Source organism: Oncorhynchus kisutch, unplaced genomic scaffold (genome assembly GCF_002021735.2).
Source record: "Oncorhynchus kisutch isolate 150728-3 unplaced genomic scaffold, Okis_V2 scaffold3402, whole genome shotgun sequence".
Classification (NCBI taxonomy): Eukaryota; Metazoa; Chordata; class Actinopteri; order Salmoniformes; family Salmonidae; genus Oncorhynchus; species Oncorhynchus kisutch.
In genome coordinates, this window is record NW_022265347.1 from 158153 (window position 1) to 184474 (window position 26322).

General features: G+C 41.5%; 1 protein-coding gene across 1 annotated transcript; it reads left to right on the forward strand.

Moving 5' to 3' along the window:
- On the forward strand, positions 1-16844 carry LOC116371600 (uncharacterized). The gene is made up of 13 exons (XM_031820463.1): positions 1-184; positions 4308-4525; positions 5348-5491; positions 5776-5890; positions 7273-7474; positions 9271-9412; positions 9670-9825; positions 9907-9962; positions 10089-10264; positions 10518-10918; positions 11679-11775; positions 12054-12270; positions 15059-16844. The coding sequence occupies exons 1-13, from the start codon at positions 50-52 to the stop codon at positions 15223-15225; spliced, it is 2226 nt and encodes a 741-aa protein (XP_031676323.1). The 5' UTR covers positions 1-49; the 3' UTR covers positions 15226-16844.
- The last annotated feature ends 9478 nt before the right edge of the window (positions 16845-26322 follow it).

Consider the following 26322-nt stretch of genomic DNA (forward strand, 5'->3'; position numbering starts at 1 on the left):
GGAGATGATTAGACAGACAGACAGACAGATAGGCTAAGAGAAAGACATCATGGACCTTGGTATGCTGCTCCTGCTGGTACTCAGCAGTGCGGTCTGCCACAGCGCGGAGTCGACGTATTATGGCGGGACTGTGCGCTGTACAGTACCGGGATACATGCCCCCAGACTCGAAATGGACAGGGGAGGTAGGTTCCTATGAGTGCATAACTTGATTTGCAATAAATAGTCAATAAATAGTCTACAAAGTACATGCCAAACCTGCCAGTGCCTTTAATACTATAACACTCATAACCAGTGGTGGGAAAAGTACCCAAGTGTCGTACTAAAGTAAAAGTAAACATAGAAAACGACTCAAGTGAAGTAATCCAGTAAAATACTACTTCAGTAAAAGTCCTAAAAGGAGTGGTTTTAAATATACTGAAGTATCAAAAGTACAAGTAAATGCAATGTATCATTTCAAATTCCTTTTTAAACCACACAGCACAATTTTTTGTTTAACTTATGAATAGCCATAGCCACACTCCAACAGTCAGACATCATTTACAAACGAAGCATTTGCGTCTAGGGAGTCCGTCTGATCAGAGGCAGTAGTGAAGACCGCTTGTTCCCGATCCGACCCTTTTCCTGTCCTGCTAAAAGCATTCGAAATGAGTGCTTTTGGGTGTCAAGGAAAATGTAAGAGAGTAAAATGTACATATTTTTTTTACAGGGGAAATGGGAAAAAATGTATTGTGTCATTTTGGAGTCACTTTTATTGAAATAAGAATATAACATGTTTCTAAACACATTATTGTGGATGCTACCATGATTACGGATAATCCTGAATGAATCATGATATTTGTGCATCTTTCTGACTCAAGCTGACTGTCTGCCCTTTAACCAAAACATTGTTTTTGCTTAGTTACTTTACACCACTGCTCATAACCAATTTCACAAGGTACATTTACCATTTCTGGCAGTGAAAGAAACACACCATTTCTGTCTTGCTTCTATGTTCGGGAATAAAACTGTTGAAATGATGTAGCCTAATTTATCACTTTTGGGGAAGATTTTTAAAATATTTTTTTTATATGGAAATGAAAATGAATGTCAGGAGATCATGTGATCATACAGGTTTGACATGCACATCCAAGAAATACACTGATCTATAAACGAGCTCTGATTCTGAAAGACACAGAAGGTGTTCATCCATGCCTTTTCTTTAGCAACTGTTAAAGAAAACTGTTCAGACATGTAAAACAGATGTCTGACCAATCTTTATCGATTGATGGAGTATCAGGTAAAAGAATAAAGGAAGAAAGATATAGGAGGAGGAAGAGAGAAAGGAAGAGAGAAAGGAAGATAGAAGGGGGAGGAAGAGAGAAAGGAAGATAGAAGGGGGAGGAAGAGAGAAAGGAAGATAGAAGGGAGAGGAAGAGAGAAAGGAAGATAGAAGGGAGAGGAAGAGAGAAAGGAAGATAGAAGGGGGAGGAAGAGAGAAAGGAGGAGAGAAGGGGGAGGATGAGAGAAAGGAAGATAGAAGGGGGAGGAAGAGAGAAAGGGGAGGAAGAGAGAAAGGAAGATAGAAGGGGGAGGAAGAGAGAAAGGAGGATGGAAGAGAGAAAGGAAGATAGAGGGGGAGGAAGAGAGAAAGGAAGATATAGGAGGAGGAAGAGAGAAAGGAAGATATAGGAGGAGGAAGAAAGAAAGGAAGATCGAAGGGGGAGGAAGAGAGAAAGGAAGATAGAAGGGGGAGGAAGATAGAAAGGAAGATAGAAGGGGGAGGAAGAGAGAAAGGAAGATAGAGGAGGAGGAAGAGAGAAAGGAAGATAGAAGGGGGAGGAAGAGAGAAAGGAAGATAGAAGGGGGAGGAAGAGAGAAAGGAAGATAGAAGGGGGAGGAAGAGAGAAAGGAAGATAGAAGGTGGAGGAAGAGAGAAAGGAAGATAGAAGGGGGAGGAAGAGAGAAAGGAAGATAGAAGGGGGAGGAAGAGAGAAAGGAAGATAGAGGGGGAGGAAGAGAGAAAGGAAGATAGAGGGGGGGAAAAGAAAGATGGAGGGGGAGAAAGAGAGAAAGGAAAATGGAGGGGGAGAAAGAGAGAAAGGAAGATAGAGGGGGAGAAAGAGAGAAAGGAAGATAGAGGGGGAGAAAGAGAGAAAGGAAGATAGAGGGGGAGAAAGAGAGAAAGGAAGATAGAGGGGGAGGAAGAGAGAAAGGAAGATAGAGGGGGAGGAAGAGAGAAAATAAGATAGGGGGGAAGATGAATAGAGAAAGGAGATAAAGCTAGGGTTGATAACAGTACAATGTAAATCCAGATGTGCTGTCATTACTCAAAACTTGTGAGGAAACTCATTGCGCTTAATAATATATCTGAGCAGTGGTGTAAAGTACTTAAGTAAACAATACTTTAAAGTACTACTTAAGTAGTTTTTGGGGTATCTGTACTTTACTTTACTATTTATATTTTTGGCAACTTTTACTTTTACTTCACTACATTCCGAAATAAAATTTTGACAGGAGAATTGTCCAATTCACACACTTGTCAAAAGAACATCTCTGGTCATCCCCTTTTCCCTCTGATCTGGCGGACTCACTAAACACAACTGCTTCATTTGTTAATGATGTCTGAGTGTTGTAGTGTGCCCCCTGGCTATACATACATTTATAAACGAAAAGAGAATTGTGTCATCTGGTTTGATTAATATAAGGAATTTGAAATGATTTATACTTTTACTTTTGATACTTAAGTACATTTTAGCAATTCCATTTACTTAAGTATTTTTAAAACCAAATACTTGTAGATTTTTACACAAGTATTATTTTACTGGGTGACTATTACTTTTCTATTAAGGTATCTTGTACTTAAGTATGACAATTTAGTACCTTTTACACCACTGTATCTCAGTACAGTTACTTAAAGTGATATTGTCACTGTGACAATAGATTTGAGTTGTATCCAGATTTGAGTTGTATCAACTTGAACATTTAGACTAATGCCCCCACTAAGCCACGCCTCCAATATAATTTACCAGCATACCTTGCCTTTCAGAGTGAAGAGTACTTGTTAGTGACAGAGACATGGTTGTTGAATTCGTTCATTTTCAGTCCTGTGGCCTTCACCAAGTGAGTTTCTAGGTGAATGTTATCATTATAATAAAACTCATTATGACAATACATTACATATCTCATAAAGCCTTATTATGAATCCTGGCTTTACTCTAATACATTAGCATGAAACTCATGGTTTACAGGCCACATAAGGCCTGCGAGTAGATTTGCAAAATTCCGGTAACTTTCCCCAAATTCCCAGATTTTTTTTTTTTTAAATGGAGTTGATGTGACTTATCATTTAGTTTTGAGTCAGTACTACATAAACATTTAAAGCACTAAGGACTTTTCATTGAGTTCAACTTACTAGTAGTATTTGAGTTAAAATGCCTTGTGTTTTACAGTGTAGTTTGTGGTCAATTCCAAGTAATTTCCTGTTAGTAGATTTGCAAATGGAAAATCTTAAGTGTAATTTATAAAAAATGAAAACAACGCTCAATTCCACATCCAATGAAAGAAAGACATTGATTTAGCAGCTTTTCTACATAAACTAGGCGATGGAGGAAATTGATTTAGCAGTTTCTTTACGTAAACTCTGTGGAAGAATTTGGGGGAAAGATCTTCAAGTTGAGAAATAGCTTGAGTCATGGGACAATATTACAGTATATTTACCATCTAATACACTCTTGATAACTATTCAACACTATTAACTAATATATTATATCAAACATGTATTACTTATTTGTTCTATCTTGGTGCAACCGTTTTTAGTTCTGTCTTGATGCATCCATTCTTTCTATCTTGATGTAACCCTTATTTCTATCTTGATGTAACCATTCTTTCTATCTTGACGTAACCATTCTTTCTATCTTGATGTAACCATTCTTTCTATCTTGATGTAACCATTCTTTCTATCTTGATGTAACCCTTATTTCTATCTTGATGTAACCATTCTTTCTATCTTGATGTAACCATTCTTTCTATCTTGATGTAACCATTCTTTCTATCTTGATGTAACCATTATTTATATCTTGATGTAACCATTATTCATTCTGTCTTGATGCAACCATTTCTAAACATTCTTAATGCAACCCGACCTATCTCCCCTAGCAGGGTCCTACATTCAAAAAGCTTCTCCGAGTGGTAGTGCTGATCTAGGATCAGGGTCCCCCTGTCCATATACTCTTATTCATTATGATCTAAAAGGCACAACTGATCCTGTATCAGCGCTCCTACTCTGAGGCTGTCTGTGAGTATGGGTCCTAACCTGTGTGCTGTCAGGTACAATTCCACTACCGTGAGAATGGCCGGGACAGGTGTGAACAGCAGTTCTCCTGGGAGTGCACCAGCGGCTACTGTAATGGCAGTGCCAACCGACAAGGACCTGTCGTGCAGACCACCGACAAGGACCAGTCCGGCCAAAACCTCTGGTGCCAGTCGGAGGGACACTTCACTAGAAACTTCACTAGGGACCAGAAAACCCAATCCTACACCCTGAGGTAAACTTCTATTTTCTGGGTGTGGTGGAGGAAGGGGCGGGGGGTTGACGTCAGCCTCTGGGTGTTAGAGACAGGAAGTCATCTGTTGAATGCTGTTTTGATGAGTAATAAGCACATCATCCAGGCATCTTGACACCCCCCCCCCCCCTCCTCCCCCCGACACACACACAAACACTGTATAGTTACTGTTGCTGTGTCTGTTGTGCTCTGCCCCCCCCCACCCCACCCCCCCTGTATAGTTACTGTTGCTGTGTCTGTTGTGCTCCGCCCCCCCCCCCCCCCCCCCTGTATAGTTACTGTTGCTGTGTCTGTTGTGCTCCGCCCCCCCACCCCACCCCCCCTGTATAGTTACTGTTCCTGTGTCTGTTGTGCTCCGCCCCCCCCACCCCACACCCCCCCCCCCTGTATAGTTACTGTTGCTGTGTCTGTTGTGCTCCACCCCCCCACCCCACCCCCCCTGTATAGTTACTGTTGCTGTGTCTGTTGTGCTCCGCCCCCCCCCACCCCACCCCCCCTGTATAGTTACTGTTGCTGTGTCTGTTGTGCTCCGCCCCCCCCACCCCACCCCCCCTGTATAGTTACTGTTGCTGTGTCTGTTGTGCTCCGCCCCCCCCCACCCCACCCCCCCTGTATAGTTACTGTTGCTGTGTCTGTTGTGCTCCGCCCCCCCCACCCCACCCTCCCTGTATAGTTACTGTTGCTGTGTCTGTTGTGCTCCGCCCCCCCACCCCACCCCCCCTGTATAGTTACTGTTGCTGTGTCTGTTGTTGCTGTGTCTGTTGATCTACCACTTCAATGCACTGATTCAACCTCTCATTGTAGTGACTCAGGTTGCTGTTGGGGCTCCAATGTCAATGGAAAGACCAACTGGACAATACACACCGAGGTGGATTTGGGGTTACGGGTCAGCCCGGGGCCTCCAACCCAAAACACACCTCCTGTCACAGCAACTGTCCCAACCCTGCGGTACGACCACGAGGGAAGCAAACTGAATGTACCAAAAAAGAGTTTCTGCCAAATAACCACACACTAAACTTTGTGGCATATTTCAACCTGAGCCCTTTAGAACCCATAGGGGCCGTCTCAGTCATCTACAGCAGCATTCTAGAATTCTATTGTGGTCTAAAGGGTTAAATAATAAATTCTGTTTCATTCTACATCTACATAACACTACAGCGTCGCTGTTATCTGGGATTATTATCTACTAATGAAAGTGTTTTTTTGGTTTCTCTCTGTGATGTCATGAGTAGAGTTCCTCAGAACTGCTTTTCCACTCTTCCTCTCTTGGCCTATGACCCGGATGGAGATGACGTGAGGTGCCACTTCCCTGTGAACGTCGCACACCCCAACATTACACTTGACAGGGTAATAAAATGAACAATATCCCTCCCTGCAGATTGATGTAGATGAAATCAAGCCCGTTTATTAACGGTTTAGTGCGTGGGGTATTATTACGACTTCAAAGGCACTTGAACAATTCCTGCGGAGGTACTGCAGAGGATTCCCCCTCTCAATGTTTTTATGAATATCGCTAGCAACAACAGAATAAACACATTTATTATTACATACCCACAGTAGACAAGAGGAGAATATCTTATTTCTAACGATGTCAACTTTATTTCTCAACTCTGAATATTGAGCAAATTACACTCATGGTATCCAATGACACTCACTGGAGTATCTGATTTAGGATTTTCAAAAGCACACACGAATAGGGGTGGCTTCATGTGCTCGTGGGAAATGGGAAACTGGGAAGTGGGAAGTCGTAAGTCCGACATGAATGTGTTCAAATGCCTTTGAAATTAGATCGATTCTTTAACAAATACGATTTTAGCTAGCTTGATAAGCTAGCTAACGTTACTAATTATAAAATTAGCTTGCTTAACTTTGACGATATGGTCAAACTAGCTACATTATCCTCATTGATAATGTTGTAATTGTCAAAAAGGGATTTGTTGTAATTTTTGGGTTGAAAAGCTGAAATGTCAGTGGTGAAACGTCGCTACATGGCAATTCGGGAAACAACAAGCTTCCCACTTGTAACTCCGACTTAGAAGGTCGTTCCCACTTCCGATAACTCTGATAGCATGTGAATGCGGCACAGGCTACCAGTGCCACTGGCTGCTGGTAAGCTTTCTTGACTTGGACATAATGCTTTGCCAACACATGGCTGATCTTTGTTTAACCAGATAAACAGTTGCTCTTAGCAACAATGTGTTTGTAATGACCTTTCTAGCTAATAGGATATGTTAGAGTTTACACTTCCTCTTCCTATTATAATGTGGGGAGATCAAAATAATGAAAATGATCTACGAAATACTTTCATTTTAAAATGTTGATTACTTCTCCTTTCCATTATCATTTACCTGATGTGAAGGAAAAAAACGTTTTTGCTGGTTTGCCTGGGACGGGTCCCTGGGTTGCTGGTTTGCCTGGGACGGGTCCCTGGGTTGCTGGTTTGCCTGGGACGGGTCCCTGGGTTGCTGGTTTGCCTGGGACGGGTCCCTGGGTTGCTGGTTTGCCTGGGACGGGTCCCTGGGTAAGATAATGTTGAAGATCCCTGGTCTAGTGTGAAAGACCCTTGTTTATTATTATTTATTATAAACATTCAATCCAATTGAGCACAATTAACATCCACTGATCTGGGATCAGCTTTTCCTTTTCAGATCATAATGAATAGGATTCCGTGGACAGGGAGAAACTGTTCCTAGATCAGCAGTTAATTCACTATCATCTCATCCCTCCAGGTCCAGTGCACTCTGCATGCCACGGGCCTGTTGGCTGTAGGGCTGCATGTATTTGAGGTGCTGCTGCAGGACCACCCCACTATAGACGTCAACATGACGGGATATAAATCTAATTATACCAGAAAGGCCCTGAACGAGTCCTATGCCAGTAACCCGACTCCGACCCCGTTCAGCCGCGTGCCCTTGCAGTTTGCCGTGGAGAGTAAGTAGCATGTCTCACAGTTGAAAGCTTCCTTTTGGCATAGTGAACCAACCAATCAATGTAATTCAATGTGATTTGTCTAGTGATTTGTCTAGTGTTTTGTCTAGTCGTATAATATGTATAGATCAGTGACGCATAGTCATTTGTCAAAAAATAAAACAGAATTTGAGTTTTATTTTGGTAAAAGTGGTGTAGGTTTCAAAATTGAACTCGTAGTTTGTTTATGCAAATTATGTTATGTTCACCTGGTGGAATGACAGTAAAGATGATGGTGCGTTCCAAAATGGCAACCTGCATGGTTTTAATCTCCCTAATTACATGACTAATTACCTTTATTTACTGAGAGCAGCACAAAATGGCAACCTGAATGGTTTTAATCTCCCTAATTACATGACTAATTACCTTTATTTACTGAGAGCAGTACAAAATGGCAACCTAAATGGTTTTAATCTCCCTAATTACATTACTAATTACCTTTATTTACTGAGAGCAGCACAAAATGCTATCAATCTAGCTAAAAACAAACACCCTACTGCCCCTGATAAAATAATCAGACAACAATTTAGTCCGAAGCATTGTCAGTCATTGCTTACAGACATGTATGTCGCTGTGGATCCTCTAAAGGGGTAATCTGGGATTCCAACAATGACAAAGCAGACACCATTCCACTTTTTTTGGTAAACAGCTGAGGGATGATTCTGGAGAAATGCAACCACTCTCAAATGTATAGATGGGGCTATGCATACAAGGACTGACTATCCATGAGATCAAAATGATAGCTATGGATACAAGGACTGACCATCCATGAGATCAAAATGATAGCTATGGATACAAGGACTGACCATCCATGAGATCAAAATAATAGCTATGGATACAAGGACTGACTATCCATGAGATCAAAATGATAGCTATGGATACAAGGACTGACCATCCATGAAATCTAAATGATAGCAATGGATACAAGGACTGACTATCCATCAGATCAAAATGATAGCTATGGATACAAGGACTGACCATCCATGAGATCAAAATGATAGCTATGGATACAAGGACTAACCATCCATGAGATCAAAATGATAGCTATGGATGCAAGGACTGACCATCCATGAGATCAAAATGATAGCTATGGATACAAGGACTGACTCTCCATCAGATCAAAATGATAGCTATGGATACAAGGACTAACCATCCATGAGATCAAAATGATAGCTATGGATACAAGGACGGACTCTCCATCAGATCAAAATGATAGCTTTAACCATGCTATAAAGCTATACAAACATTAGATTAAATAAAACAAGCTTGTATTTTAGCTAGTGATTTATTAAGACAGTTGAACTAAGCTCCTGAGGCATTTCTATAAGTTATAGTCTTGAAGAATCAATGTCTATATATCATGAATTTAATAGTATAATAATGGATGTAGCAATCCCAGAATGCCCCTTTATTAACACACCCACTAGATGTCTAAAACCTGTCCTTTCTGTGGTTTTAGTCCAGCCAACTCTGTCCAACTGTCTCCCTGGCTACATAGAGAATGCCAAGAGTGTGCAAAGCTGTCATCAAGGCAAAGGGTGGCTACTTTGAAGAATCTCAAATATAAAATATATTTCGATTTGTTTAACACTTTTTTTTGGTTACTACATGATTCCATATGTGTCATTTCATAGTTTTGATGTCTTCACTATTATTCTACAATTTAGAAAATAGTAAAAATAAGTAACCCTTGAATGAGTAGGTGTGTCTAAATGTTTGACTGGTACTGTATCTAAAACCTGTCCTTTCTGTGGTTTTAGTCCAGCCAGCTCTATCCAACTGTCTCCCTGGCTACATACGACCACAGTTCTTCACTCCAACACCTTCACATGGGGATGTCCATCATGCCGCTGTGGGTCACCTGTACCAACTCGAAGCCCGAGTAAAAACCGCCCATGCCAAGTAAGAGTACCTCTCTCACCTACATCACCTTACTGTCCAAAACTCCATCGACTTCCCCCGTTGTTTTACCTCTGGACTGACTGACTGCAGAGACCACAACACTTAGCAATGCTCATTTTTTTAAACCAGCTTGAAAACAGCACATGAAAACTGAAAATGAATGAGATGAATAGAGTTTGATATAACCAAAATACTCCTTGGCATCCTCGCACTTGTCCAAGGGGTTGTAACTTCTCTGTCTTTCTGCTTCCTCAAAGGACATTTGACTTCCAGGTCAGCGGTCCTTCCAACATGACCAAGAAGATCAGGGATGAGGGCTTTGGGGTCACGAGGCTCTTCCTGGGTTGGATCCCGCAGGAAAGACACCTGAGACAAAACATTCCCATCTGTTTCACTGCCGAGACAAAGGAGAGGTTCGTTGAAGGGACATTTACAGTAATTGTTGTTGTTGTCGTTCTGTGGTCATTGTTGTTCTCATTTGTTCTTCATTTCAGCCAGTCAGAGATGAGATGTGTGGTTGTGGTGGTGGCCAAAGCCCTCGCACTTACAGGTTAGTTGATTTTCACCCCCTTCAATCGTTGCACTGTTGCTAGATAGACTTCCATGTATGTTATAGGGTAAGATCCAATCCTAACGTGATGACACACACATAACACGTCATATCCTCTGTGTACAGGTGAGGCGAATGTTTCATGCACAGAGAATAGGATCAGCATCGCCGTGAGCAAGGCCTATCTGCCTGGGGTGGACATGAAGTGGCTGCGGCTAGCCGACTCATCCTGCTCCCTAACCTCCAACCAAACACACATCATGGGCACCATGTCACTCAAAACCTGTGGCACAAAGATGGAGGTATGAGAAATAATCGAACACACACACACACACACACACACACACACACACACACACACACACACACACACACACACACACACACACACACACACACACACACACACACACACACACACACACACACACACACACACACACACACACACACACACACACACACACATACTTGGAGGTGTGCCATCTCTTTCTCCTTTCTTGTGTTTTGTTTCTTATCTTCCTAAATCTGGTTTCTCTCTCCGCTTCTATCTAGGATGCAGGTGACTTCATGGTGTTCAAAAACGAAATAAACTCCTTCGACGCGGTCAACGCGACCATCACGCGACGTAACCGGATCAACATCGGCTTCTCCTGCCGGTATCCCAAGACCGTCAGCATTTCCAACTATTACCAGATCCACAGCTCCAACTACATGTTCACAGAGTCCAACTTTGGTAGCTTCGGCTACACCTTTGAGGTCTTCAAGGACAGTAAGTTCACCCAGAAGGTGGATCCCAGTGCTTACCCAGTGAAGGTGAAGCTAATGGACAGGCTGTACATGGGCATCCAGGCCCAGGCCGATCTGCCCAAGGTACAGCTATTGGTGGAGTCTTGCAAAGCCACTCCGGATGACAGCGCCAGCAGCAGTCTCTTCTACGACCTCATCGAAGACGGGTGAGGAAGGGGTCCCACAGAAGGGCTGTGGGCTTGAAGCTGTGAAAGTGGAAATGCAGGAATCTGCCATCGTGCTGTATTTCTGACATGTTGAACCTTTATTTAGGCAGGGTGGAGTCCCGGTGAGGCCAAGGTCTCCTTTACAAGGGAGCCCTGCATGACAAACTATTACACACTCAAGGCAGCAGAGGAAATACACAACATTTTTCCTTGTTTACCACCCCTGTTGCATTATGTGGCCTGAAATGCAAATCTTATTTTGTTTACCTGCAAGAGTAAAGAATGTGTGAACCACAGGTAACAGTCAACATAATGTTCTATTCCTAAATGATAAACAACAGGTAACAGTCAACATAATGTCACCTTCCTAAATGATAAACAACAGGTAACAGTCAACATAATGTCACCTTCCTAAATGGTAAACAACAGGTAACAGTCAACATAATGTTGTATTCCTAAATGATAAACAACAGGTAACAGTCAACATAATGTCACCTTCCTAAATGATAAACAACAGGTAACAGTCAACATAATGTTGTATTCCTAAATGGTAAACAATGTTGTTTTGTTTTCCCTAATTATTTTGTTTGTTTTCCACAGTTGCTATTTGTCTACCAGTCTTTATTGACTAAGAGAAGCACATAATGCTATTGGCAAGCTTCAAATGGGACTGAGAGAATACACATACGTAATCATGAATGAATTTGTCTCCATCCTGTCTCAGTAAAAATGTACTTTCTTTCTTTCTTTTACAATGAAGGTGTCTAAAGGACGAGACAGTCAAGGTTTATCCCGGGAACCGAACCCAATTCTACTTTGAGGTCCAGGCCTTCAAATTCACTGGGAGCTACGACCAGGTAAAACCCAACATCAAACTGACTTGACTTCACATTCTTTCTTTCTTTCTTTCTTATATTTACTGACTTTATTAGGGCATAATCATGTTGCATCAATGTGGAATTTACCTGACGACATCAAGATCGCACAGGTTTGGTCTTATTCAGACATAGATTTCAACCTAAATGTTTATTCCACAAATATCAATCCAACTGGTTGATTGTGGATGTTGATCCAGTATTAGGAACACCTTCTTGGATGATCACCTCCCCTTTCACATCCCATGACCCTCCTCCAGGTGTTCCTCACCTGTACCGTCATCCTGTGTGAGGTAGGAAACCCCAACTCTAGGTGTGACCAGGGCTGCCTGAACAAAGCCTCGCGGAGGCGCAGGCGAGATCTCCCCAACGGAGAGACAGACAGGCACTACATTACCCAGGGTCCTTTCCGTGTGGTCAGAGAGACCCAGCCCAGTGCAGACCAGAAGACAGGTGCAGGTGAAAAGACCGGTGCAGGTAATTACCCCACTCTTAGGGATGGATCAAAATTTACAGAATTGGTACCTACAGGAAAAGGGGGAGGGTTATGCTTTTTCTATTTCAGTCAAGGGGAAGGTTTTTGAGGTCTAGTCCAGGGGAGGGTCATGTAATTGATGAAATGTAAATATTTCTCAGTGTTTTTGAATTAGTTTCTTATTAGGCTATATATCAATGTGTGCCCGATGCCACCCCTCATCTCTGATTCTCCACTGGACACGCAATATCAAGTGAGCCTATAGGCTGTTAAGAGTGGTCTCAATCAAATGATCCATAGCCTATAGGCTGTTTAGAGTGGTCTCAATCAAATGATCCATAGCCTATAGGCTGTTTAGAGTGGTCTCAATCAAATGATCCATAGCCTATAGGCTGTTAAGAGTGGTCTCAATCAAATGATCCATAGCCTATAGGCTGTTTAGAGTGGTCTCAATCAAATGATCCATAGCCTATAGGCTGTTTAGAGTGGTCTCAATCAAATGATCCATAGCCTATAGGCTGTTAAGAGTGGTCTCAATCAAATGACCCATAGCCTATAGGCTGTTAAGAGTGGTCTCAATCAAATGATCCATAGCCTATAGGCTGTTTAGAGTGGTCTCAATCAAATGATCCATAGCCTATAGGCTACGAAGTGCATGCTGGGAGAAGCACAGAGCAAAGTTATATTTCTAAGATCGCTGATGGGAGTGTGTAAATCAAACTAGGCTGCATTACACACTGCAATGGATATTCCAACCCTGAGCCCCGGCCTGCTCTGTTCTTGTTGACCATCCCTTCCCCCCAAAAAACGGTGTTCTGCCTAACCAATGGCTGTGCTCTGTAGGCCCATCCTAACCAATGGCTGTGCTCTGTAGGCCTATGGTGGCAGTTCAGGGAGAGAGTCAAAGGCTTCCTCTGAAATGTTTTGTTAGATTAGGCCTAGTCCAACAAATGCACCAACTTGCGGTCAGACTAGCCTAAAGCCTATGTTCTGTTCTGTTCAGCTTGAGAAGGAGATTCTGCCCTTGTCCAGTCGTGAAATCCATAGATTAGGGAGGAAATGAATTTATTTAAATTTACTGATTTACTGTAACTCGGTAAAACTGAGTTGACTGAAATCGTTGAAAATACACTATATATTCAAAAGTATGTGGACACCCCTTCAAATGAGTGGATTTGGCTATTTCAGACACACCTGTGCTGACAGGTGTATACAATTGAGCACACAGCCATGCAATCTCCATAGACAAACATTGGCAGTAGAATGGCCTTACTGAAGAGGCACCGTCATAGGACGCCACCTTTCCAACAAGTCAGTCCGTCAAGTTACTGCATTGCTAAAGGTCAACTATAGGTGCTGTTATTGTGAAGTGGAAACACCTAGGAGCAACAACGGCTCAGCCGGGAAGTGGAAGGCCAAACAAGCTCACAGAACGGACCAGCGAGTGCTGAAATGCGTAAAAATCGTCTCTCCTCAGTTGCAACACTCACAACCGAGATCCAAACTGCCTCTGGAAGCAACGTCAGCATAAGAACTGTTTTTTGGGAGCTTCATGAAATGTGTTTCCATGGCCGAGCAGCCGCATACAAGCCCAAGATCACCATGTGCAATACCAAGTGTCGGCTGCAGTGGTGTAAAGCTCGCCGCCATTGGAACAGTGGAAACGCGTTCTCTGGAGCGATGAATTACGCTTCACCATCTGGCAGTCCGACGGTTGATTCTGAGTTTGGCGAATGCCAGAAGAGCGCTACCTGCCTGAATGCGTAAAGTTTGGTGTAGGAGAAATAATGGTCTGGGTTTCATGGTTTGGCCCCTTAGTTCCAGTGAAGGGAAATCTTAACGCTACAGAATACAATGACATTCTAGACGATTCTGTGCTTCCAATTTTGTGGCACAGTTTGGGGAAGGCTCTTTCCTGTTTCATCACGACAATGATGAAGTGAGGTCCATACAGAAATTATTTGTCAAGATTGGTGTTGAAAAACTTGACTGGCCTGCACAGAGCCCTGACCTCAACCTCATCGAACACCTTTGGGATGAATTGGAATGCCGACTGCGAGCCAGGCCTAATCGCCCAACATCAGTGCCCGACCTCATTAATGCTCTTGTGGCTGAATGAAAGTAAGTCCCCGCAGCAATGATCCAACATCTAGTGGAAATCCTTCCCAGAAGAGTGGAGGCAGTTATCGCTGCAAATGGGGGGACCAACTCCATATTAATGCCCATGATTTTGGAATGAGATGTTCGATGAGCAGGTGTCCACATACTTTTGCCCTCATAGTGTATCTGTTGCTGAAGGCAGGGCCATCCATTTTCCTTTCAGAGGTCTGATTTTCTCCATGTAACCGCGATTATAAATAACGTTCACCCTCTTAGTAAAGGATTCATTCTGATCAGGATTAGACCAGAAAAACATCAGTATGTCCCAGACAATTATGTTGAAGCATTTAGGATTAGGTTATAGGGTTAACCAGACCTAAAACATAACCCAGAACCCTGAACATGCTGACTGACTTTTTCATGACTGCTTTTCCTTGCCTGCTTTTTCCTAAATGAACAAATATAAACTTCCATTGCTTGGTTGTTTTTGCTGTTTTTTTATCTAACCAGGCAAGTCAGTTAAGAACAAATTCTTATTTTCAATGACGGCCTAGGAACAGTGGGTTAACTGCCTGTTCAGGGGAAGAACAACAGATTTGTACCTTGTCAGCTCGGGGATTTGAACTTGCAACCTTTCGGTTACTAGTCCAACACTCTAACCACTAGGTTACTCTGCCGTGTTGATTACAGCTCCTGTTGTAGATGTGGAAGCTACATATTTTCTCAGATCGGACATGGGAACCATAGTCTTCGCCGGGCTGTTCATCATGACCTTGATTCTGCTGACAGTGGTCGTGGTCTATTTTCTGAAGAAGAGCAGAGCTGAAGAACACGAGGCTCTCATTGCATATGATTAGAGAAATGTAACTGGATTTGTGCCTGACCAGGGTCACTTCTGGTTTCCCAAAGTAAAGCACACCTTTCTTTTAGTTTTACTTTAAACAACAAATTAACACTAGTTTACATACTGAATACGGTAACATTAACTACACAAATTAACACTAGTTTACATACTGAATACGGTAACATTAACTACACAAATTAACACTAGTTTACATACTGAATACAGTAACATTAACTACACAAATTAACACTAGTTTACATACTGAATACGGTAACATTACTACACAAATTAACACTAGTTTACATACTGAATACGGTAACATTAACTACACAAATTAACACTAGTTTACATACTGAATACGGTAACATTAACTACACAAATTAACACTAGTTTACATACTGAATACGGTAACATTAACTACACAAATGAACACTAGTTTACATACTGAATACAGTAACATTACTACACAAATTAACACTAGTTTACATACTGAATACGGTAACATTAACTACACAAATGAACACTAGTTTACATACTGAATACAGTAACATTACTACACAAATTAACACTAGTTTACATACTGAATACGGTAACATTAACTACACAAATGAACACTAGTTTACATACTGAATACAGTAACATTACTACACAAATTAACACTAGTTTACATACTGAATACGGTAACATTACTACACAAATTAACACTAGTTTACATACTGAATACGGTAACATTAACTACACAAATTAACACTAGTTTACATACTGAATACAGTAACATTACTACACAAATTAACACTAGTTTACATACTGAATACAGTAACATTACTACACAAATTAACACTAGTTTACATACTGAATACGGTAACATTACTACACAAATTAACACTAGTTTACATACTGAATACGGTAACATTACTACACAAATTAACACTAGTTTACATACTGAATACGGTAACATTAACTACACAAATTAACACTAGTTTACATACTGAATACGGTAACATTACTACACAAATTAACACTAGTTTACATACTGAATACGTTAACATTAACTACACAAATTAACACTAGTTTACATACTGAATACAGTAACATTAACTACACAAATTAACACTAGTTTACATACTGAATACAGTAACATTACTACACAAATTAACACTAGTTTACATACTGAATACGGTAACATTACTACACAAATGAACACTAGTTTACATACTGAATACGGTAACATTAACTACACAAATTAACACTAGTTTACATACTGAATACGGTAACATTACTACACAAATGTAGTTGGTTCATTCTTATTCACTTTTCTGTGATATAGACATTTGGATCAACTGTTTGATACTCCTGACTCAAGAAAGTGGAAGAAATGGGTTGTTGTTGAGAATCCTGTTATGCAAATAAGTCTGTATTGATTAAATACATTTTAGGCAAAAGTACTCTTTTATACTGTTCTCTGCCTCACCACTCATTCAAACATGATTTATTGCTTTAAAGGGGCAATCATTTTATGACTAATAAATGTATGATATTTGTTGATTCTTGAATATTTATAAATTCCTCATGAGTTTAGTTCAAGTGTTGTACCCCCATCAGAACCCAAAATATATGCTTGTTTTACTTCAATGTTTGTTAAGCGTCTATCTGTATTTTTGTCCAAATTGAGTTATTGACATTTAGCCTTGTTCTGTTCAATGTTCTCTACCTATATATATATATATATTACTCTAAATACCCCAATTCAGGTTAAGTTCAGAAGAATACAAGATAAAAATAGCTGACACCGTTCAAATCAATGAGGAAAATGTAAAGCCAATTATCTCAGAATCTTCTTTATGCAGACAGAACCTTTTGGTCCCAAACTCTAAATGTGTTTGTTTAGGTCATGACCTCTACTACCTGCCACTCTCTCTATTGGTTAGTTTATGTCATGACCTCTACTACCTGCCACTCTCTCCATTGGTTTGTTTATGTCATGACCTCTACTACCTGCCACTCTCTCTATTGGTTAGTTTATGTCATGACCTCTACTACCTGCCACTCTCTCTATTGGTTAGTTTATGTCATGACCTCTACTACCTGCCACTCTCTCTATTGGTTTGTTTATGTCATGACCTCTACTACCTGCCACTCTCTCTATTGGTTAGTTTATGTCATGACCTCTACTACCTGCCACTCTCTCTATTGGTTTGTTTATGTCATGACCTCTACTACCTGCCACTCTCTCTATTGGTTAGTTTATGTCATGACCTCTACTACCTGCCACTCTCTCTATTGGTTAGTTTATGTCATGACCTCTACTACCTGCCACTCTCTCTATTGGTTTGTTTATGTCATGACCTCTACTACCTGCCACTCTCTCTATTGGTTAGTTTATGTCATGACCTCTACTACCTGCCACTCTCTCTATTGGTTAGTTTATGTCATGACCTCTACTACCTGCCACTCTCTCTATTGGTTAGTTTATGTCATGACCTCTACTACCTGCCACTCTCTCCATTGGTTAGTTTATGTCATGACCTCTACTACCTGCCACTCTCTCCATTGGTTAGTTTATGTCATGACCTCTACTACCTGCCACTCTCTCTATTGGTTAGTTTATGTCATGACCTCTACTACCTGCCACTCTCTCTATTGGTTTGTTTATGTCATGACCTCTACTACCTGCCACTCTCTCTATTGGTTAGTTTATGTCATGACCTCTACTACCTGCCACTCTCTCTATTGGTTAGTTTATGTCATGACCTCTACTACCTGCCACTCTCTCTATTGGTTAGTTTATGTCATGACCTCTACTACCTGCCACTCTCTCCATTGGTTAGTTTATGTCATGACCTCTACTACCTGCCACTCTCTCTATTGGTTAGTTTATGTCATGACCTCTACTACCTGCCACTCTCTCCATTGGTTAGTTTATGTCATGACCTCTACTACCTGCCACTCTCTCTATTGGTTAGTTTATGTCATGACCTCTACTACCTGCCACTCTCTCTATTGGTTAGTTTATGTCATGACCTCTACTACCTGCCACTCTCTCCATTGGTTAGTTTATGTCATGACCTCTACTACCTGCCACTCTCTCTATTGGTTAGTTTATGTCATGACCTCTACTACCTGCCACTCTCTCTATTGGTTTGTTTATGTCATGACCTCTACTACCTGCCACTCTCTCTATTGGTTAGTTTATGTCATGACCTCTACTACCTGCCACTCTCTCTATTGGTTAGTTTATGTCATGACCTCTACTACCTGCCACTCTCTCTATTGGTTAGTTTATGTCATGACCTCTACTACCTGCCACTCTCTCTATTGGTTAGTTTATGTCATGACCTCTACTACCTGCCACTCTCTCTATTGGTTAGTTTAGGTCATGACCTCTACTACCTGCCACTCTCTCTATTGGTTAGTTTATGTCATGACCTCTACTACCTGCCACTCTCTCTATTGGTTAGTTTATGTCATGACCTCTACTACCTGCCACTCTCTCTATTGGTTAGTTTATGTCATGACCTCTACTACCTGCCACTCTCTCTATTGGTTAGTTTAGGTCATGACCTCTACTACCTGCCACTCTCTCTATTGGTTAGTTTATGTCATGACCTCTACTACCTGCCACTCTCTCTATTGGTTAGTTTATGTCATGACCTCTACTACCTGCCACTCTCTCTATTGGTTAGTTTATGTCATGACCTCTACTACCTGCAACTCTCTCTATTGGTTAGTTTATGTCATGACCTCTACTACCTGCCACTCTCTCTATTGGTTAGTTTATGTCATGACCTCTACTACCTGCCACTCTCTCTATTGGTTAGTTTATGTCATGACCTCTACTACCTGCCACTCTCTCTATTGGTTAGTTTATGTCATGACCTCTACTACCTGCCACTCTCTCTATTGGTTAGTTTATGTCATGACCTCTACTACCTGCCACTCTCTCTATTGGTTTGTTTAGGTCATGACCTCTACTACCTGCCACTCTCTCTATTGGTTAGTTTAGGTCATGACCTCTACTTCCTGCCACTCTCTCTATTGGAAGTAAAACATACTTAAACGTACAACTGATGTAGTTTTGGGGGGGGGGGGGGTATCTGTACTTGACTTCACTATTCATATTTTTAACAATGTTTACTTTTACTTCACTACATTCCTAAAGAAAATAATGTACTTTTTACTCCATCATTTCCCCCCTGACACCCAAAAGACGTGTTACATTTTGAATGCTTCGCAGGACAGGAAAATTGGTATCAGTGAAATAAATAAAACCTAGAAAATTGTGCTGTGTTGTTCGCTTAATGTAAGGAATTAGATTTTTATTTTTGTAACTTTTGATACTTAATGTATATTTGAGCAATTACATTTACTTTTTTGATACTTAAGTTGATTTAAAACCAAATACTTTTAGACTTTTACTCAAATAGTATTTTACTGGGTGACTTTCACTTTTACTTGAGTCGTTTTCTCAAGGTTTCTTTACTTTTACTCAAGTATAACTGTTGTGTACTTTTTTCCACCACTAGTCTGCTAATACTGTACATATTCTAATTCAAATGACTACGTTAAAAGTGCCACTGGAATAAACACAAATTCACCAAAACTGTAAAAAAAAAATTGATACATGAATACATAGTTAAGCGACACCTGCAGTAATGTGAGCCCTTGAGGGGGGAGTTTTGATGCTAGAATAGATCTGAAGAGGAATTTTACCCTTCACTCTAGAGGATGGACCATCGTAGGAGGACAACATGCAGGCAGATAGGAAAAGGACAGCATACTTTAAATGCTTCCACTTGACTGTTGAAAGTATCCGTGCCTTCAGCAAGTATTCATACTGTCGTGGCAATTCTACACAGGGACACTCAAAGTCATGATTTAAATGCATCGTCCTTTATGATCAGTGCGATCGAGAGGTTCCAACCAACTCAATGCATTAAGTACACATTACCATAAGCAGTTCTCTTATATACTTACACAGAAGTAATATTTGCATGATTTAGCGGAATTATATGACCGACCAATACCTCACGAGGCTTCTTCTCTCCAAGCGAAGATCTTGAAACTGAGATATTGTTCTCAAAACAAGGGTCTGGGGATACTGCCAAATTGCAATTATCACAGTGCGGATTTCTCCCAGGCACGTTTAATCAGTCACTTGCATGAACACATAAATTGGTTATTAGAAAAGCACACACATAAATATGTCCATCACAATACCCCTTGACTTATTCCACATTACAGCCTGAATTCAAAATGGATTCAATACTTCTCTCACTCTCACCCATTTACACACAATACCCCCATAATGACAAAGTGACATGTTTTTAGAAAAGCTTTGCTAAAGTATAGAAAATGAAATACAGAAATATCTAATTTACATAAGTATTCACACCCCTGAGTCAATACATGTTGGAATTACCTTTGGCAGCGATTACAGTATTTCTGGGTAAATCTCTAAGAGCTTTGCACACTAGGATTGCACAATATTTGCACATTATTCAATAAAAAATGATTGAAGCTGGGTCAAGTTGGTTATTAATCATTGCTAGACAGACATTTTCAAGCCACTTTAGACTGTCCCTAGGCCACTCAGGAACATTCAAGATCGTTTTGGTAAACAACACCAGTGTTTTAGAGAGACAGAGAGAGTGAGGGACAGCGAGAGATTGAGGGACAGCGAGAGAGTGAGGGACAGCGAGAGAGTGAGGGACAGAGAGAGAGTGAGTGACAGAGAGAGAGAGTGAGAGAGTGAGAGAGTGAGGGACAGCGAGAGAGTGAGAGACAGAGAGAGTGAGGGACAGCGAGAGAGTGAGGGACAGAGAGAGAGAGTGAGGGACAGCGAGAGAGTGAGGGACAGCGAGAGAGTGAGAGAGTGAGGGACAGAGAGAGAGTGAGGGACAGAGAGAGAGTGAGGGACAGAGAGAGAGAGAGACAGACAGAGAAAGAGAGAGACGGACAGAGAGAGAGAGAGACAGAGAGAGTGAGGGACAGCGAGAGAGTGAGGGACAGCGAGAGAGTGAGGGACAGAGAGAGAGAGTGAGAGAGTGAGAGAGTGAGGGACAGAGAGAGAGTGAGGGACAGAGAGAGAGTGAGGGACAGAGAGAGAGAGACGGACAGAGAGAGAGAGAGAGAGAGACGGACAGAGAGAGAGAGAAAGACGGACAGAGAGAGATAGAGACGGACAGAGAGAGAGAGACGGACAGAGAAAGAGAGAGACGGACAGAGAGAGAGAGAGAGAGAGAGAGACGGACAGAGAGAGATAGAGATGGACAGAGACAGAGAGACGGACAGAGAGAGAGAGAGAGACGGACAGAGAGAGAGAGGTACAGAGAGAGACGGACAGATGTGGTGTGTCCTAACGAACTAGACACAGGTAGGCCTACAAATTCCAGACATATGAGTGATTCTTTCATTGAAAAGTCCTTTTCCGATTCGATCGGCTCATAGCCAATAGCTTGACCGCAATAATTCACAATCCACAACCTTTTCTCTTCATGGATGCACAAGGAAGTTCCTGTTGCAGTGAGGTGTCAAAATCCATTTTCAGGTAAGCGTTGTCCATCATGTCAGTCTATTGACATCGTTTACGGGAAAAGGTATTTCGACAGCGTTTACTGGAACAGGTATTGTTGACTCAATTAAATGCTTTACAATCAGTTGCTTGACAACATAACATGCAACAATTCACACTGAAACAGAACATTTCATCCTGGAAAGTCCAGTCTGTTTGTGCTAACATTCCACTCCTTGCCACTCCTTGCCATACCATACATGTTTGTCATGACAAGTAAATCCCTCCAGGATTTCGTCTCATTCTTTGTGATTTTTCACACAATATTCTTACATATTGCATGACAAATTTCAATCATTTTTATCCAATTTGTTCTGAAAAATGCACTGGCGGGGAAATAGACAGTATAAAAAAATATTAACACGAATCATTTAAGAGCTTCTTAAATTTCTGCATCAGCATTGTGTCGTTGGGGCTATTTTGTTGATTCCATTTTCCCTCAGACGGACCCTGCTTCTCCTGGCCATTCCTCGTAAGAACACGTTTTCTTTTCCGACATTCTCGTTGCCAGTAATCAGAAATCCCGCAATAATGACATACACCAGGTTTCTCCTCTGTTGGTCGAATAATGTTTCGCTCGGAACCTGCACAAAACTGATGACAGTCGGTTTATTATGTTGATTGATGTCCCTGATCAGTCGTGACAACCTGTCGATGATGTTGCCGTAGTTTTGTCTCTCCCAAATCAGCATTTGTGGAAACAAATGTTTTTCACATCATCATGTATGGATTGCATCAGCTGATGTGTGATTGCCCCATATTGCCCCAATATTCTTACAATGACAGCTTTGCACACTCTTGGCATTCTCTCAACCAGATTCAGCTGGAATGCTTTTCCAACAAATAGCCCTTACACAGCCTGGAGGTGTGTTTTGTTCATTGCCCTGTTGTAAAACAAACGAGAGTCCCACTAACACAAACTAGATGGGATGGCGTCTCGCTGCAGAATGCTGTGGTAGCCGTGCTGTTTACGTGTGCCTTGAATTCTAAATAAATCACAGACAGTGTCACCAACAAAGCACCCCCACACCATGACAACTCCTCCTCCATGCTTCACGGTGGGAACCACGCATGCAGAGATCATCCGTTCACCTACAGTACACTGCGTCTCACAAAGACATGGCAGTTGGAACCAAAAATCATATATTTGGACAGATTTCAGGACAGACCAAATGACAGATTACCACCGGTCTAATGTCCATGGCTCGTGTTTCTTGGCCCAAGCAAGTCTCTTCTTAATGGTGTCATTTAGTAGTGTTTTTTTTTGCAGCAATTCAACCATGAAGGCCTGATTCATGCAGTCTCCTCTGAACATTTGATGTTGAGATGTGTCTGTTACTTGAACTCTGTGAAGCATTTATTTGGGCTGCAAATTCTGAGGCAGGTAATTCTAATGAACTTATCCTCTGCAGCAGAGGTAAGTCTGGGTCTTCCTTTCCTATGCCAGTCCTCGTGAGAGCCAGTTTCATCATAGCTGGTTTTTGCAACTGAACTTGAAGAAAGTTTCAAAGTTCTTGACTGACCTTCATATGTCTTAAAGTAATGATGGACTGTTGTTTCTCTTTGCTTATTTGAACTGTTCTTGTTCTTGGACTTGGTCTTTTACCAAATAGTCCTATCTTCTGTATACCACCCCTACATTGTCACAACACAACTGATTGGCTCAAATGCATTAAGAAGGAAAGACATTCCTGGCGATTTACACATTACTTTTAAGGCTGGAACAATTCATAAGGTTGAAGCCGATAGACGGGACAGTTGTAAAGTTTGGTTTTAATCGTAAGGCAGAACGTTGTTGGAGGAGAGGTTATATTTCTGTCAACTGGTAAGAAGAGGACAGTTGGTAGCACTCACTGGGCTATATTTGGCTGTAAGAAGAGGACAGTTGGTAGCACTCACTGGGCTATATTTGGCTGGTAAGAAGAGGACAGTTGGTAGCACTCACTGGGCTATATTTGGCTGTAAGAAGAGGACAGTTGGTAGCACTCACTGGGCTATATTTGGCTGGTAAGAAGAGGACAGTTGGTAGCACTCACTGGGCTATATTTGGCTGGTAAGTAGAGGACAGTTGGTAGCACTCACTGGGCTATATTTGGCTGGTAAGAAGAGGACAGTTGGTAGCACTCACTGGGCTATATTTGGCTGTAAGAAGAGGACAGTTGGTAGCACTCACTGGGCTATATTTGGCTGGTAAGAAGAGGACAGTTGGTAGCACTCACTGGGCTATATTTGGCTGGTAAGAAGAGGACAGTTGGTAGCACTCACTGGGCTATATTTGGCTGGTAAGAAGAGGACAGTTGGTAGCACTCACTGGGCTATATTTGGCTGTAAGAAGAGGACAGTTGGTAGCACTCACTGGGCTATATTTGGCTGTAAGAAGAGGACAGTTGGTAGCACTCACTGGGCTATATTTGGCTGTAAGAAGAGGACAGTTGGTAGCACTCACTGGGCTATATTTGGCTGTAAGAAGAGGACAGTTGGTAGCACTCACTGGGCTATATTTGGCTGTAAGAGAGGGAGGTCTGAATAGTTTAATCGTAAAAGTTTTGTAATAGTTCCTGGTTATTGATTTTTGGTTTGATTGTTTAGGTAACAACAGTGCAATTGAACAGGAAGTTAAGGTATACTAACATTATAATCTGTTTCCATTATGTGGAACCATGAAGGACAGAGATCGAGATTATGAGAAATGTTATAATTTTAACGAGCCAGGTCACTTTGCTTGGGATTGTGAGGCACCATGACAAAGCAAGCTTGGAGCGCACGTTCAATTAAGCATAATGAACCATTGAGGAAATGTAAAACTAATGATTGGATGGAGTACAATGGAATTTCAATGTTGAAAAGTGTTGTTTTTGGGAAAAGAGATGCTTCCTTGTATTTCTGTGGAAACGTTTTCCGGGGCTGTAATCTTGAAGGGAGCGAGGAAGCTAGAGGCATGTTTATGCCAAAATTGAAGAGGCCTGGAAAGGTTTGGGTTGTTTTTAGCCTTTGAATTTGAGGAGGTTTGAGGGATACAACATGTAGAAAATGTTTGATGGTTTTTCTTTAATTTGTCTAATATAGTATGGAACAAGACTGTAAAAGGGAGGTATGACCTTTGACCTCTCTCATGGCTTTCCGTTGTGGTCTGATCAGCCTCATGTGAGGGCAATTTGAATGATGAATTTGAGGTCATTTGTGATTCTGATTTTAAGGTAAATTGAGTAATTGATAATTATGAACGAGTTTATAGTTCTTTGACATAGTTGTAATTTCAACCACTGAGAAGAAAGAAATGGCATAGCTTTAGATTAATGCTAGACTTATGTTAAGTATTTAGAACCTAATCCAGGCCAAACAGGACAGGGATATATGACCCTGTGGTGATTCCGTTAGAGATTGCCACCATAGACATGTTTTTTCTCAAATCCATGAGTTCAGATAATGCCAAACAGTGAGACACTTAGTTGAGATTTGCAAACAACCCATATTTGATACTGACTGTTATGAGAAAGAGCGACAGACAGATAGAAGACAAGACAGAGCCCTCCCCGAACTGCTGAGACCTTGAAGGTTTGAGAACAGAGAGGAGAAGGTGGGGAAGGGGGGCCGGGAAATCAGCAAGATAGGAGTGAAACAGAATGGGTAGAGTAGCATTGACTAGTGCCTGTGAAATAAGAAAGGAGAGAAAGGTTACTGTTTACATAGACAAGCACATAGACATCTGAGACCATAAAAAACTGCACAGATAACTCTTACAGTAGATAAGACACTTGACAGAGAATGGTTACATGAGGTCCATGACGGAACGCCCCGGGGAGAATTGGGCATGTAGAGAATGAAAGGGGCGCTCCTACAAGATAATGGCAGACATAAGGAGAATTTACTAATCTTACCTAAGTCATTGTTTAGATATGCGGCAATGTTAACACCTAGGCGGAGCCAGGTATCAAAGGGGGGATAGGTAGTTGTGGCCTAGGATAGGACAGGGCCTAGGGGGGCCTAGGATAGGACACTTTGTGGCCTATTGGATAATAAACCACTCAAAAAATTAAATGTTGTAATAGATAAGCTAAAATATTAGGTCAAGATAGAGTTGGTTTACTAGGATCTATTTCTTTAAATAGTGGATGACATTCTAGCTAACAAGCATAGAAGTTGAAGATATACTAGCAGAACAAATGAGAAGACTGTTTGTGAACCAAACCTGTATGTCCAAGATTTTATGCTCTACAGGTGAATTACAGGAGAAGGTGATTCACTCAATCCAGTCCCTGATGAGAATAGACGGGAAGCAGCCCCGTTGGGAGGGGCCATACCAGGTGCTCCTGGTGACAGCCTTCGCGGTGAGCTGAAAGAGCTACCTGGTCATATCACACATTGCAGGCGGGTAAGACACACTGACACTGTCGAACAATCACAGAGTTAGGAGAAGAATCAAATGCAATAGGGTTCGGGGGTTACCTCTCTAACGAAGATTCCCTGACCCCGCCTCACTGTGTGCGTTCATAGAAGTGAAAGTATGGGCTGGCCTCTAGCTAATGATATGTTCTCCAG